Source organism: Chroicocephalus ridibundus, chromosome 3 (genome assembly GCF_963924245.1).
Source record: "Chroicocephalus ridibundus chromosome 3, bChrRid1.1, whole genome shotgun sequence".
In the NCBI taxonomy this organism is placed as follows: Eukaryota; Metazoa; Chordata; class Aves; order Charadriiformes; family Laridae; genus Chroicocephalus; species Chroicocephalus ridibundus.
Window position 1 is genome coordinate 30,614,717 of NC_086286.1, and position 17,027 is coordinate 30,631,743.

Here is a 17,027-nt window from a genome sequence, read left to right on the forward strand (position 1 = left end):
TTAAAAATTGACAGCAACAGCTGACTAAATTAAATTCAAGAAGTCTTTTAAAACATGTAGTACTGTTGATTGTGGCTGACTTGGGAGCGGGGTGCGAATACCAATAGCAGGAAGATGTTCACACTCGTAAGAGAACATTGTTTTTCAAGATGCAAAACACCCAGTTGGAAACAAACATGGGAAGGTGAACGTGTTTCTATACCTATAATCACTTCAATTCTATCTAAAATCCATCAATTTAAGCCTTCAACCATAATCCAGTTAGAAGTGTATTATTAGACATTGTTAATACGGCTACTTTTTTATTGCCTGCCAATAATTCTCTCTCTTATTTTGAAGCTCAGAATTGCTATAATGGCAAGTCCTGGTAGAAAAGCATAGAGTATTAAGAAATCGATTGTGAACCGGGACAATGCACCAGGGAAGTTTTTTTCAATGAACTGAACGCCATGAGAGAAAACACACGCAGCATTACTGGCAGTGGAACTGTTGGCTCCACCTGTCAAAAGAAAAAGTTCATTTCTTTAGTAGGTGAATCACTGAAATTAAAATTCAGGCTTCAGTATCTAGCTCGTACATTTAATATACCTAGCCTTCACATTATTTTAAGGATGAACAATACCCACAGCAGTATTTCCCATCATTTTGGAATAAGAACAGACAAGCCATATGTTTCTGCAGTTAATCTATGCCATATTTCTTTAAGAGAAGACTAAAGGGTCACTAGGAGCTTTCCGTGTTGTTCATGCCACACAAAAGATTTATGTCTTTTCAGACACAGTATCTGGAGGGGCCTCAGGAAGCAAGCTGCCCAATATGGTAGACTTACAGTATTTGTTGAGTGCTTCCAAAATTCAAGAAATGGAGACTGTCTGAAGGGCACATTAAAAATCAGCTGGTTTTGCTTACTACCAAAGTCACGGATTTGTTGTAATAAAGAAAGACAGGAGAGATGAATGGATAAAGAATATATATAGCCCTGGAGAAGAGCACAGACACCTGGCTACAAAGCCCAAATTATCTTAGTGTGAGTCCAAAGCTGGGAGTTTCACCCCCATCGATGTATGTCAGCTTCTAACCCTGCCAGCCTGACTGATGCTCATGTTTTGCCAGTTAGCTGGCTCCACAGCCTGACAGATCCAAGCTGCTCAGTACGTGCCATGGTAACATACTGGAACTGAAGCCTGACTTCCAATGAGAGGGAACATCTGGTCAGGTGTTACCTGTCAGTGCTCCCTGCACTGACGTTTGATCTCACGTTGTGCAATTCTATTGATCTTCTGTTTGTGTAATACTGCTCTGATAAGCAAATCACAGGCTGCAAGGTTTACTTTCCAAAATGCCCCCAAAGGGAGGGATAAAAGAACAGATGAAGAAGAGAAAGATTAAAAAAAATGAAAGAAAGAGAAATGATTGAAAAAAAAAAAAGTCAAACTTTTGTCTAGCTTCCTGATGTGGTGTTAGAAGTCTTTACTAATGAATAAGCTTTTTTTAAACAACTCACAAGTTATCTTTAACTTATCAAGATACTTTTATTGTACGTAGAAGGAAAATAAGAATCAACATATTAAAATTATTTAGAATGGACTTAAAGGCCTTTTTTTTTCCCTTTTTTGGAACACTTACCACATGTGAAGTTTAAGCCATAAAATTCATTGACTATAAGAACCTCACTGCTGTATTTTTGAAAGGTAAGATAACTGAGAATTTTAAAAGGTGTCGGCATTTCTTCGATGGTCCTTAAAGAAACAGAGAAGTGAAATTGGCTTTTGCTACAATTCCGAGGGCTGGTTCTAGCCCAAATTAAAACAAGCTCTCATCTTTAGTCGCAGCCTGTTACAGTTCTTGGCTGTACCTGTAGGGTTTTCAAATACAAAGTCCATTTTAGTGCTAAATGAGGAGACACCCATGAAGGCTGTCTCTGACTTTGGTACAGTGTCATAAACATTCAGCGGTGACTTGTTTATGGACAGTCACAAATAATTCTATGAAGTTGTTTGCTCTTCACGTTGCAGTGATAAACTGAACATGACAAGACCCAATACAAACCTTAGTTGCAAAAATGTGTTGCTTCCAAAGTAAGAACACCCCTCCCCCGCCCCACTCCATCTTCAAAACCAAAAAAGACTGAATATCAATTCGCCGTAAAAATAACAACAACACAAAAATGAAGCAAAGAATAATGAGAAGAGAAACAGAGTATGAATATTTTCAAATAACATTATTCAACAAGACTGGGCAATTTCTGCACCTAAAATACTGCAAGACTTCATAATGAAACGAACAGAAAAAACAGCAACCCAAGTCTCAATACTATTTTTAATATCTTTAATTGCCTGAAACGTGTAATCAAAGAGATTCACAATATTAATTAGCAATGTCTCTACTGTAAAATAAGATTAGAAACCACTCTAATACTTTTAAAAAGTTATCATGAAGGCATTAGACTATGGTAGCGGTAATAATTGTCTTGTGACTATAAGCACACATTTTCCTGAGATTAGGCAGGGACCAAATTTATTAGATATGAACTCAGTTTTATTTGATAAGCAAGTATTAGCTGAGATCTACTTTGAAGAAACAAAGCATCATCAGCTTTGTGAAGACTCATGCTTTTCTTGAGGACAATTCAATGTCATCTTTTGTTAGGCGTACTTCATTTTCATTGGAAAGATCTCAGTTGAGCATATCCTACTTGCTCAACATCTCAAGAAAACTTTTTTGACAATAATTTATGATGATATGTTTCTCAAAAACCAGTAATTTCAGTATTGACAAATACAAGAAGAAAACTGTTCAAAGTTCATGCAGTTACAATGCAAAAACATTTTTTGCACAGTAACAGAGCAAGTGGATCATAATTTTTCCTCATCTTTACTACATGACTTTTTTTCTTTATTATTTTTATGTAGTTCAGTCTGCACAGGCAGAAAAAGGTGTCTGAAAAGTTTACTGGCTAAACCAGAGAATAACACTAATAAGATAGTTGAGAACAACTTTTATTTAAACCCTCATTCCCAGTGCTTAGTTTCTGATAAGTTCCAGATGTTACTAAAAGTTATAGGATTTTATTTTCGTAGGCTCCTTTAATGAGGACAGCATTTCACATCATAATGTTGGCATAAGAAAAACAATTCAGCTGAGCTGATAGGTATTAATTTTTCTTCAATTTATTTGCAAAAAGTGAAAAAAAAAGTTAAGATAGTTGTTGATATCTAAAGTTATTAAGCGTCTGTGTTTTGTCTTTACTACAAGGTCTAACGTGATTAGGTATTTCTACCTCTGAAGGCTAACAGCTGCACTTTCTTTGCATTGCTACCTGTGAATTATTGTGCTTTTGCAATACAGGCTCTTCGTGACTCTTCTACAGGCAGATTATTTTAACATTAAAACCATAATAAAATAATTTCCTACCTTACTAGTCCAGTTCCCACTATCACACCTGCGGAATTAAGTAGCACCACTCCACTTTGGACTATATTTGGGTTTTGAACCACGCCAAGTATAACAAGTGTTAGTAGTTCACCAATTATATGAGATGCTAAGACAACAGCAAAGAAAATCCCAAATCTGGAAGCATCAGGATACAGCCCTACGGTCCTGTATAAAAATGAGCAAAAGAGTATTTAAAAAAACAGCGGTTCGGTACTAAACTTGGAACATAGCTTTAATTTTGTTTTGATTTATTTTTTGCAATTACAGCTCATTAAGTGAACAGTTTATGTCTTAACCCTTAGTATGTTGTTTGGAGCCTTAAAGGACAATCAATATCGTGAGGTAAGTGCAGATATATTAGGTTTTCTCCATCCAGATTAAAGAGAGTTATGCAAAGATGTAATTGTACTAGAAATCCATGTTCTTTCAAGATAACCACCATGGCTTTTAGAATCCCTCAAACTAACATCCTCCTCCTCTGAGATTCTATGCAGTGGGAGTTATTTACGTAAGTCACATATTTAAAGAACGTCTTTATGCAGATAATTAACAGCTGGAATTTTGCACTTCTGATACTGTGCATGCAAATGTAAAAATGAATATACTCAATTAAATCGAAGGCTAATTGAATTCACCACCCATGTAATTCATCCAAATGCAATTTCCTCTATACTCCTGCACTCTTTAATACAACACGCTGTTTCCAGTTTTTCCTGAGCTCACCTAAGGATCAAAGTCGTTCCCCCCAACCTGTACCAAACATTAAAAAGTTAAGAAAGGCCAGCAATTGCTTGGCAAACTTAATTCAGCCCTGTAGTGTATACGACAGATGACAAAAAATTTTATTTCATGGTGACATACTCCTTTTTCCAAAATACTTTTTACCAAAATTGTCTCACGCTAGGTACAGACTGCATGCTTTGCTGAGCTAACAAGCAGCTATTCAACATTTTATTTCCTTTTTCATTGATCAATGCAAGGCCCTATGTCTTTTTTTTACTCCACCATGTTTGAATATGGTCTTAAAATAGAAGTATTAATTTTCTTTCAGGTTTCCTGTAGCATTATTGCATATAATACCAAAAGAATATCTATTATAAACAGAGGGCTGAACATTGACTCTTCAAGTATTAAACATTCAACAAGCTAGCAGGTATCTAACAACTGTTAATCACAGATTGGTGCAGAAGGAACAGCTCTCTGAAGTCCTAGCATAAAAATATCACCTTCTCTGAGGTGCCCTAATACTTTACAGAGAGCTATGTAGATACAAACTACTACGGCTGTAGTAAATCTGGGGTAGGAATAGAAAGAGAAGAAAAAGAGAAGGGGAAAAAAAACAACTCAGAAGAGAGACTATTGCAACAATTGAATGGTAGGATAATATAAACTGTTAGAACATTTTCCAGGATTACCTTTTAACGAGGAAAATCTGCATAAACAGGGTATATTTACTTGATTGCAAAAGTGGCTGTATTTGTTCTTGGCCAGAACTGCCTTGTTTCTGAACAAGAGTTTGGATCTGTCTGACCCTACAAACACACACTCTGAGAGAAATGGCTTGTAAGAAGTTACACCAGGGTCTATCAAAGCCTCTCCAAAAGTTAGTCCATCCAGAAAAGTTTAGTCCTGCACAGATACAATCTTCAAAATTTCATAGAGGAACTCCTTGCCCTAAGAAGTCTAAGGGCACTATGAAATCACTGACGGCTTCCAGACAACCACAAGACAGCAAAGATATGCAGAGTCTAATATCTGTAAATATTACCCATTAACCAGCACGCACTCTTTATTGTTGATTGTGTTTGAAGCTGCTAAAGCATAAGGGCAAAGTCTCTGCCCATACAAATTTCCTGTTCACTAAGGAGTGACAGGCAGTGGCTCATGATCTTCAAGAGCTCGACAGACTTTCCCTCATTCAACCTGAAAAGCTGCTTTCCAAACGGCTGCCTTCTCAGCAACCAGCTCACTAGCAAGCAGAAATGGAAGGGCTCTGGTGAGCACAGTGCATCCTCTAAACGCGTAGAGGGAGGAGGGGTAATTTCTGTTTGTCTGTGAAAAAGAACTTCTAAGGGAGCACTGCCTGAAGCAGGCTGCACTGGCAGCTTGCAGAAATAAAAGCTCAGGTAGCTAAGGGGACACAGAGAAAGACGGCCTTGCTTGAACAAAACTGCTTCTTTTAATATCAGCACCAAACTACAAAAGCACCAAACTGTGCACGCAAGTCCTCACATCTGGAGGAGCAGAAATCTCTCTCTCAGGGCTTTTGTCTTTTCATCTAGGAGCTGACAGTTACTGAGATCTCAAATGGAAAGAACTAGGTAAATGCTGAACATTTCCCCTCATTACCTACTACAGGCCAGGAGAAAGAAGAAAGCAGCAATATTTTTCCTGGGATTTTCTAGATGGGAAAACAGCTATTGCAAAATTCCCATGGCAGGCTAGCTCCCTGTGCAGAAGCTCTTACTCTGTAGTCCAAGCGATTTGGTGCGGTTTTACTCCACCATTTTCAAGCTGCCCAAGGGCATATTATTACAGAGTAAGAGCACTAACACACTCACCTACCGCACAATAGCTCCCATACTTTATGTCTTTTACAAGGGTCTATCCACTTACCATTTCTCAACAGCTAACCAGAGAACCTTCATCCAGGACACAAACTAAGCCAGCTATTCATTTGTACGCATTTCACTATAGACTGCCATCTGATTGCAACTTTATTATCAACTGTCACAGGAAAACAAAAATTAACTTTAGTGCACTACACACCTCTCCTTTCATAATTAGGAAAACAAACAAACAAAAAAAAACACAACAGAAAAAGAGTGAAGGACAGAAATTGGTCCTTGTTGCTTTGCTATTATCTTACATAAACAGCCATGGTCTCGGTTGAAGATGAGAAATCAATGGAACAGAGAGGAAAAGCAGGCCTGTGTGACAGATAAGGCAATGACCAGATGAAATATTTCATCATCCCATTCTGAGGTACTACTTCACAATGATGTGAGGAAATGAATGTTTTGGGGGTGAAAAAGCAAGCTTTACCCTTTCTCCCGCTAGCAGAAATCCACTTTTGTGCCTTTCTCTGGAGAGTGGAAGAGAGAGATCCAGCCTCATCACTTCCATATGCTGTAGCTGAACCCCAAATATCCCAGGAAATATGAAGCTTTATTACTGTCACTTACCTACTGTTGTCTTTCTCACTTTGTTTCCTCTTATTTCCTATATTTCTAAATGTAATGTAAAATGACACTTCCTGCTTTCGGTATGACACAAGAACTATACATGTCCCAGGCCCATTAAAACTTCCCAAGTTGCCTAGAGAACTGGTAACTTACTCAGTAGGTGTTTTAACACTGCCCGAAAGCGAAGGGTTAAAATTGCATCATCTTCCCTTAAGCTTTCTCTGTAATCAGTCTGAGAGACAACAGCGGGAAGACACACCAAGAGGCCTGATGCTGACATGGGAATTGAGACTGATAACAAAAAGAAGATAACAATCCAATGGATGGTACAAATGCTTACCAGTATATGAAGGTGCTGAAAATTGCCACGCTGATGACACTGAAGGGCAGGAAATGTACTATATAAGCTAAAAGCATTTGCCACTTCTTGTACAAGCCATCTTTACTTTCTTGGTCACTGATGGCACGTAAAGGCGAGACTGGATTAAACATACAAGAAATAAATTAAATCACCATTGAATAAAGAGACCAAGACTTGTTGCTAGCAAAAATGACCTGAAGCACAGAGGCAACTTTGAGAATATATCAGCAACATTCTGTATGAACCAGTTTGATCACTTTTTCTCCCACTATAAATGAAGATTGCAAAATTTGGTAAACTTAATGAATGGGGCCTAACTAGGCAGCGTGCAGGACAGCCTCTCTTTTTGCAGATAGAAATTAAAGATATGAAAAAACCGCAGTCACTGCATAATCTCTTGAGGTGCTCTGATCTTAAGGTGATGACAGCAGTGTATGTTTCCTGCATGAGCAGAACAGTTTTTAGGGCTGTAATAGAAACTATGATTGGTCTTAGTATGGCAGCTGTAAGAGAAACACCCTCTAAGAAAAATGTAATCATCTCATAATACTCTTAAATCTAATTATGCTTAATTGTTGTCAAAGCTGTTTTGTGCTTCTGTCCTTTCCATGTGTTTGGTTTTGATCTCAGTTAGGATGTTAACTACAGACCTAGACTTTGTCCTGCCTTTACACTGCTACATGCGGGCAAGTTAAGGACTCCTGCACAGTTCAGAATAAAAGCTCCATACACCAGCCAGCTGCGAAAGGGGGAGACAGGGATCAGGGCATATTCCTTCATTAAGTACAGTGAACCCGGAGCCCTTCTGATGGGCTAATCTTTTTCTGTGCTGCGAATCTTCCTGTTGCTTCGCCTTTGAATTTTGTGCTTCTATATCAGCTCTGACGTGATCTAAAACTGTTAAGATCCTTTAAATGACTACCTTCAAAAAAGACTTTTTCTTATTTACAAAGTAGTGGCAGCAATACCTGCCTGCTGCACATAATACAGGACAGAAACTCACAAAGGGCAATGGCATTGAGCATCCCGGTGTAGGGGGGGGCACTCACGCACTGGTAGACAAGCCCCACACGGTCCTGCACAGCTCCTTTTTCCAGGTCATTCCTTAGTCTAAGAAGGAAAAATGCTACAAACAAGCCAAATAACAGATTCTGGAGGAGGCGCATGATGATGCCCATCTTATCTCTGGAGAAATTTCTTGTTGTCCTCCTGATAATGAAACAAAACAATAACAATATACTTGTTAGCTACGACTGACCACGTATTGGTAGGGTATTTAGCTTTGAACAAATCTTACACGCACAATGTCCATAAGGAGGGAATATTAAAAAAAGATAGTGATAAGTACAGTGGTAGACCAAAAAACCAAGAAAGCGCATTTACATATATGGGGGGGGAAACCTGAGAGATTAGTGGATAAGAAAAAAAAAAATCCTTAAAAAAAGAAAAAGAAAAAAAGAGTCTTACCGTAAAAGAATCCATAATTTGTAAAAGGCACTGGGTGAGTCTTTGTTTTTGAACGGTATTGGTGGCAGCTCTTTCATACACTTTGTTCTTTCAATGACTGCCAGTACTTTGCTAAAGATCTCCGAGTTTTTGTAGGCTGATACAATTATCTGAACCCTACTGTAGGTTTCAAGTTCACGTTCCTTGCTTCGGGTGTCCACAGATGTCAGATCCACTGTAAATTTACAAAGTGTTTACCATATATTCAATCACTTTCCCTTCTTACGTCTTCCCCTCCTTGCAAGTAACCTTTCCCTGTCTCTATCCTAAAATATGCAAAGAAGAAAAGGTCCACTGAAAGTATTCGAGGTTTCTTTTACTCTTCCCTTCTGTTAGAAGCAGCATGTAGTGCTGTAGACCCTGAAGTTCGAGTCCTTTATCTGGAAATGCAAGGACTGAGTGGTGCGCTGGTCAGACCTTCAGCGTTCTGCTTGCACAGCACAGAGCTGGGCCCCTGGTGAAGTGCCACTGCTGCCAAGAGCAAGACAGAGCACCAGCTGAGGATGAACATTGACAACGATGAAGAGATCGCTTTATGGTCACATGTTTCTCAGGTTTTCAGGTAAATACTCAGACACAGCTCCCTGATTCTCCCTTGTCCTCTGCCTGCTCCTCCATAACCATGGAGCTTCATTTTTCCGTTAGTCTGAGCTCATGCTGCAGAGACACCGCTCCTCTCTACTGAAGCTGTTACTGCATTGTTGCACTGGGTTTCACCCACCTACTTCTCAGACACACTTCTGCTTTAACGTCAAGTTAGAGGATGTTCAGCAGGCCAAATTTCCCTAGCAGGCAGAAAACATTACTTACTGCTGTGGAACTTACGAAAGGTAAATACTTCACAGAATTAACGTTCCTTTCTAATAAATCCACCTATAACTGACCTATTCCTGACACCACCAGTTCTTTTATTGGCAGATGGGAACTTTGTGTGTGCTATTTGTACAACTCATAAGGATTCACGAATAATGCTAATTAGACTTTTCCCTAATAGCAAGGAATTATCTAAGGTTTCAAAAACTAGATCGTTGTTCTCAGGAATAGCTGTTCTTACAGATTTTTATATTACTTTTCAACATCTGATAAGACGTCTTTATCAGTTATTTATTCCTAAGGTCCCTATCATTCTTAGATTTCAGTTTTACGATGTTATATTCAACTTCAAAATACAAATTAAACATGAGAAAAGGGGTCCTTGCCCAAGATTCTTAGTTTGTCCTCAAAACCTGAATTAAGCTTATGAATACTTCCCCAGTGTGCTGAAAACTGGAATTCAGCAGAATTGTCTTTAATGGTAAACACATCCAAAATGAGGTCTTCACTTTTGTAAATATGTAAAACAACTGAAACACAGACACACTTTTTAAAACTTGGCCAGTGTGACTTGCTGGAAGTCACACAGGAAATAAATGGCAACCATGTGTGTTTTAAAAAAATGGTAACACTGACTAATAGGTAGACCAACCAACTAGCTAATGCCTACCATGCATTTCTACTTTTTTTTCTTTATAAACACAACATGTGACATTTCAATAACATAATCCACACAATACATAGGATCTAGTTTCCTCTGCTGTTGGTGTAAATGATAGCAGAATCTGTCCCTTCATTCACATCATTAAATCACACAAAAAATATAAACTACCAATTTTCCATAGACTAAATATTCTGATGATTCTTTGCTCTAAACTGTATTTTTTCCTTTTCTTGTCACATTCAAAGGTTGACATTTGAAGAATGCAGCACTCTCTTTACCAAGCTTTTTAAAAAGGAGGTCTAAATCTCAAATCATCTATGCTTTTCAAGACTACTCAAATTCATAAAGGCAAAATTATCCTCACTGTCACACCAGTATTTTCAGCTTCATCCCATTCCAGCTTCGTGTCAACAACAGTCCTCTCTTCCCTCTGAGTTTAGGATGCCATCTAGACAATAGAAAAACACTGCCTCCTCTGAACGTGCCACGTTTCTGAATACAGCTTTTTGGATTGGTCAGATTCCCTGGTTAATGCTCAGCTAGTATCATCAGAAATCAGCCCACGTACTAGATTAAAAAAAGATAGATAGATATACAGACACACTTACGTATGTACATGTATACACACACAAACACACACATGTGTTCTTCAAACACGTGTCTGCATGGATCAGGTACACACATGCCCTGCAGCAAAACCAAGCCTCATTTCCAAAATCTCATGCTGATACTTTTTTTCATCCTGAATTTGTAAAACAGGACTCTTCAGCTTTTGCTAACAGCTCGCTATCATCACCTCGTGAAGCATTGATATGTTCTGCTCCAGTAGCTCACCCTGGTATTAGCAACCCCCCAAAGTTTGGGAAACCTAAAACTCAGTATCTCTGGAAATTGATGCCTCATTCATCCCATATTTATTCTACATCCTTCCCTCCAGGCAACAACTGTCTTCAGTTGCTTGGCAGCACAGAGTCCATAAGAACACAGGACTTTCCACAGTTTTGGAATCAAATTGATTTTCCAACGTCCAGCCACAGGGAGATGCCACTAGGAATCCAGAGGTTGCATGAAGTTGAAATTCCTGTTTTATTGGTAGTCTACTCCTTTCTGACGTGTTTCAAACCTACTGCAAACTTTTGCTGTTTTACGGACTCAGTGAAGATTACACGGGCCCAGCCCTCGCTTTTCTCTGAGCTGAGAATAATTACAAAGTTGGGGAAGAATTCAAACACATTTCTATCTCTCGAAAAACTTGGGGAAGAAACCAACTTGTTTGTTTAAGGAAACCCATATTTTTACTGAAACAACTTGGACAAACTTACCATAGAAGTCAAAAGGGTTTGATTGCTCAGGACAAGAATAGCCGCAGTCACTAAAAAATGTGATCATTTCCATAGGGTTCCCACAGAAAACCATTTCTCCAAAGCTCATGATGGCTATTTTGTCAAATAACTGTTGGGAGCAAATTAATATATTAGCAATACATACCTAGAAGCAGCACGTTAATTCTCGAGTACAGCTACTGTCTCGATAATAAAAATGCTTTGACAGGAAAAATAGTTTTGACACATTCAGACTTCCTTAGTATATTTCTGTCAAAGGACATTTGTCCTTTCTATCACACCCCTTGGTGGTTACACAAGATGAAACGTTTGTAAGCTCTTAAAACTAGTGGTTCCCAAAGCTGTCAGAGCCGGCAGCATACAGAGGTAATCCACAAACAGAAACGGGAGCTGTGAACTTCTGACTTCACTTCTAATGCATCTTCACTTACTGACTGACTTCCTTTGGCACATAATAGCCCCAGCCTGTAAAATCCCCAAATTCTTGGGAAGATTACCCTGAAGTGCTTAAGGACTTTAACAGCATGGCTCTTTGGGTGAACATTTGCCAGGGCAGCGTTCCCACCAGCTATGATCAATCCATATTCCCGAGGCACCAGGACTGCTTTCAGTCCAGAAAAGCACCGTGGCTCCCTTCTGGCTTCATGACCACTTACACTCAATTCGGTCAGCCAGGGAAGAGGTGCCTTGCGTTCACGTGGTGGGTGGTGGATGTGTCAGAAGAGCAAAGTGCAAAATAGCTATGGGAAAGGAGAAGCACTCTCCAAGCCCGGCAAGGCAGGCATACCCTACCACATGACCAAGGTGTACCCACACCACTTGACACAAAGAAGAAAAAATAAGACTTTTTTTTTTCTTTCCATTCCAAATCATGGTTTTATCTGTCTCAAGTTGCAAGTGTTACTGAAATATGAATATGTAAAGCTAAACAAAGAGCTAGTTTTTTTACAGTGCCTGCACACATGGGGGATTTACATGGCTTCTCCCAGGGTTTTTGACTTGGGTAGCTACATACCACAAAGGTTAGGCACACAGTCAGTGTGCATGCTATTTTCACAGGGCAGTATGTATCTCAAAGTGTCCTGTGGCGGGCAGACGATCAGAGCTGTAAAGTTCAAGACAAGCCTGTATTTATGCAGAGGGGGAAGAAGAGAGCCTTTTAAGACAACTATACTGGATCTTGTACTTTTATCCTGAAAAGATACCTGAAGAGAACCTAGGTACTAAAAAGCCTGGTAAAAAAAGCAAATAGCGAGTAGGTATCATTTACCCTGAAGAGTTCTGAGCGAGGCTGATGAATTGTAATAATCACAATCCTGTCTCTGTGTGCAAGCTCTGAGAGAAGCGAAACAATCTGGTTTGCAGTCAGGCAGTCCAGCCCTGTTGTTGGTTCATCGAGAAGCATAACCTCTGTGAAATGACAAGGAATAGCATTAAAACTCGGGTAAATGGAGAGCAAATGTTATAGCTTCTGCCTCTGAAGCTAATTTGGCAAATGTTATAGCTTCTGCCTCTGAAGCTAATTTGGCAAATAGTATAGAAATTACTTTACATGTGAAGTTCCATGTGTAAAGCGGAGTATGCATAGATATTGCCATGATGTGAGCTTTTAGTTTTAGTTAGCTTCAGTGGTTCAGTTTCAATGACTAAGAATAAGGACAAAACAAACTACTGCAGGATCAGGGCATAAGCATTTTTTTCTCACTTCAGGTGAAATCTGAAAATTACCAAAATAGATTTGATGTACACATCAGCTTCTAAGAACAGTAATGATAAATTTCAGCATGTATATGGATGTAAATATAATTGCCATAATTAGATAGACATTATAATCTGAATTAAATCTATATATACACACAGAATTTGTTATGAACTAATTAAGAGTTGTTAAAATACAGTATATATAATTCCATAGATGAGAGGGGTGGTTTTTTTTTTACTGTATTTTCTTCATTATTTTATTGCACAAGGAAGGGTAAATGATACAGTCAAATCCATTATTTTTACATAGATGAGACATAGCGGAGAAGAGAGCAGTTCAACCTTGATCAGGATAAGGGGGGGAGGAGAGCTTTCTCTATATGTTTATCTACACAGAATTACTATAGTGTTTACTATAGAGTTTCAGAATTACTGTAATGTTTACCATAGAGTTTAGTGAACGTACTGAGCAATAACTACACCCAGCGAACTCTCCAGGAGTCACCAGTAGCAGTGATAAACTTCACTTTGCTATTTACTTTACCTTCCTGCCTGGTATGCGGTCCTAGCACATCTGCACCGCTGTGAGGACTCCAGAATCCAATAAATGCATTCTATCCATTCACTCCATAAGATTCTGGCCCCTTTAAAAAACTGTCTCAAAACTGACAAAATTTATAGTGCTGTTTCCCATGGCTAATCCTTCTAGTTACTCTGCTTTGATTTTCTTTCATCAGAATTTTTTTTTGCTCTGGAACGTACGTGGTGCTCTCACATACATGGCTCAATGGCAGCTACCCCACTACAAGGCCCAATGCTTGCATATGTATGGCTTTAATGTGCTCAAAAGACTATAAATTAATGTGCCACAAACAACATTTCATACACAGGAAGGGCGAGCCCAGAAAGACTTAAAATGGATAAATGCAAGTCTAAACCGATGTTCAGTCCCTAAGATTTTAAAATTGCCTACTTTCCAAGATCAACTAATAGATTAATGGCAGACCTGAGTTACCGCTCATCCTCTTCTGTCATTACTAGACTAGCTTTTGCTGAATTACAGAATATAAATACTTTTGTATTTTAAAGTGGTTTATGGAGGCCCATGGTAGGAGTGCGAAGTGACACTGCTTTGTTTTATTTTTAAAATCCATGCAGTGGTACTTACTAGGGTCTTGTAATAGCTGAGCTGCAATTGAAACACGACGCCTCTCACCCCCAGAAATTCCTACAAAAATGCGGCTTCCAATGATTTTGTCAGCAATGTGGCTGAGACTCAGCTCAGCCATAACCGCATCTACCTGAAAAATAATTACAGTTTAGAAAGACTAAACACAGTCCAACTCAGATATGTGTGTACAAAATGAAAAAAATCAAAGAAAAAACCACATAATTTTAAGCTATGGCTTTCCCTATATGATGTGTGCATCCATTCTAATTGGAAGGTATCTGGTTTCATTTCTATTTGATTATTTTTAATATATTATTTCAATTATTATCTTTTAAATTTTATTTTCATGTATTCTGAAACAAGTTCAATTTTAGATTTGACATTAAGAGATGAAGAGCTCAGAGACAAGACTAGAAGTTAAGGTATGAAGCATAATGTGCTGGTCTGGCTTACAAAATAAGGGAGCAGAAAGGCACATAAATTCTGGGGAAGTATAAAATACTGAGTGGAAGGCAGGTGAAGAGAGAAGACAGGGAGCAAGTGGCCTTTGGTCAGGAATATCCAATTTTTACTCTCAACAGAGGCCAAAAAGAGTCCTTTAATAGACTTGAAACACATCTATTTTGTCAAGAATATAGCTTGTAGGGGGCTTATTAGACCAGTGCTTTTTGGAGCTGTTCCGGTTAGTGAGAGACATCCTACAGGAGCCAGAGTAGTGTCAAAGTCACCTCTGCTGTCCAGGAGGCTTGACAGCAGACATAGCCCTAAACACCCCAGAGAACTGGGTTTCCCAGCTGGGGAAGGGGAACTGACCTCGATACCAACAGCAGCATCTCCTGCAGCAGTAACTGCTGCAGCTTTGGGCGGGAGAGTTTTGTCCCAGCATAATGGTGATTCCCTGGGGCATCAGCACAAGCCCCTTGCAGCGGTGGGGAGCACCAGGGAGCTCAGCAGAAGGATTTATCCCCATTTGCAGAATGAGGCAGATTACAAGACCTTATAAATGTAAAACACAGCCATGGATGGAAAGTGCTGCTGGTGAAAGCATTACATGACATCACGTCTGCCTTTCTGGTGGAAGACTATAAAATACAGACCTTCTTTTTGATGATGTCGTTGGAGCATTTCTGTAGAGTTAGCAAAGCGGTGTAGGTCAAAGACTCTTGTATGGTAAGGAAGCTTAACAAAGTGTCACTCTGGTAAAAGAAAAAAAGTGAAGAGGAAGAAGCAGTTAGTCCTTTAGTAATGAAGGTCTTGCCCCTGCTTGCACCCTTAATTCAGTCATACAATTTATTAACTGCTTTGTACCAAATTTACTAGGAAAATCACAATCAGATTAGATTACTCCATTACACTAGCAACTTTACTATCTTTACATGAGAGGAAGCACAGTGCACAGAAATAAATGTAGAAAATAACCTGTGGCACATAGGAGAAGCAATCTCTAAACTGTTCCCTCTTCAGCTGACGCCCATTCACGTACACTTCACCAAAGAAGTTGTTTTTATCTCCCAGTCTTCCTGATACTGCATCCAGAAGCGTTGTTTTCCCAGATCCTGTCAAACAAAAGAAATTAATCATGTGATGAGATTAATTTTATGATTTCAAGAGTTGTAGCCTCACTTGGATGGAGATGCATGAAAAGATGAAAATGCTTTTTTTCTCAATAACATTAAAATAATAGGTCCTGAAAATGCAGCTAGTTAAGGGGAAGTAAATGGGAAACCTAGAATGTGTGTAAATTAGCATGTAATTCATACAAATTCACACTTCATAGTGAAACATTTGTGTCTGGAAGTAACCTTTTCCTTTACTGAAGTTATAATTGTTAGTTAGATGACAGAATATTGAACTCTGAAAACCAAGCACCAGAGTTTTGCAAAGCAGAGGTTAAAACCAGCTACAATTTCATTATTTAAATCACAGATCTCAGTCACATTCATACCACTGTGGAAGTCTCTGGTATTAACTCCAACCATATATCTTTTAAAGTACTGGAACAACTTACCAGAATTTCCTAAAATCCCCATAATCTGGCCACTCTCTATGTGAAATGAAACATCCTTAAGTATTTGCCGGGTCCATTTTTTATGATATAAAGAAACATTCCACCATGGGCCAACACGCTCTCTTGGAAAACAAACACCAAAAAAAAGATGAAACAGAGAAGATTTACATTTTTTGCATAAAGCAAGTGAATGGTTTATAGCTATCTGCATGTGGGATGGGAGCCTGCAAGGATTTTACAGTGTTAGGGGTTAAAAAAAAACCCCAAAAAACTCTTTCCTCCTTTCCCCAACCCCCCCTCCACCCTGGCTTTAACTTTTTAACTTCAGTATTATCTGGAAGGTACGGATTTTTCAGAATGACTGCTAGGAGGCACAATCTTTGGAGATCTCTAAAGTGTCTCCTTCAGAGATGCGAAGAAGAACTGGTGAAGCCTCTGGAGGACTGACCGGCTCTGCCTCCCTCAAGCCGCGTACTCTACCCCTGTGGCAAGTGGCCCAGTGCCATGAGGTGGGCGGCCTGGACAACGTCCCTCCTTCTTTACTGGACCGAATCCACATCCCGCCGGTCCCAGCCCCTCTCCCCTCGGTCCCTGGGGTCAGGAGCAGTTCGCGGCGGGCAGCGTCCCGTCATGCCGCTTTCCCAGCCCTACCTGACGGTGTAGGAGACGCCCTGGACACTGATGCTGTCGGAGGGCTGTGCCGGGGCCTTCGCCTCGCCTGTCTGCCCGCTGCCGCTGCTCCTCTCCAGGGCGGGAGACCCTCTGCCCGACATCCTTGGGTGCTGGGACTCCGCGGGCTCCTTCCCTCCCTCACGCTGCTGGCCAGGTGCCCGACGTTGC

At 39.6% G+C, this 17,027-nt stretch overlaps 1 protein-coding gene across 1 annotated transcript; it reads right to left on the minus strand.

The window, feature by feature from the left end:
- Window positions 1–166: 166 nt before the first annotated feature.
- ABCG5 (ATP binding cassette subfamily G member 5) lies at window positions 167–16,968 on the minus strand. Its single transcript, XM_063328593.1, has 13 exons — window positions 16,839–16,968; window positions 16,188–16,309; window positions 15,599–15,735; window positions 15,277–15,375; window positions 14,177–14,309; window positions 12,578–12,717; window positions 11,287–11,416; window positions 8,449–8,662; window positions 7,985–8,190; window positions 6,961–7,099; window positions 3,415–3,600; window positions 1,627–1,739; window positions 167–499 (listed from the first exon to the last, which is right to left on the minus strand). Exons 1-13 carry the CDS (start codon window positions 16,958–16,960, stop codon window positions 303–305), a joined length of 1,938 nt encoding a protein of 645 aa, XP_063184663.1. The 5' UTR covers window positions 16,961–16,968; the 3' UTR covers window positions 167–302.
- Between the last annotated feature and the right edge of the window lie 59 nt (window positions 16,969–17,027).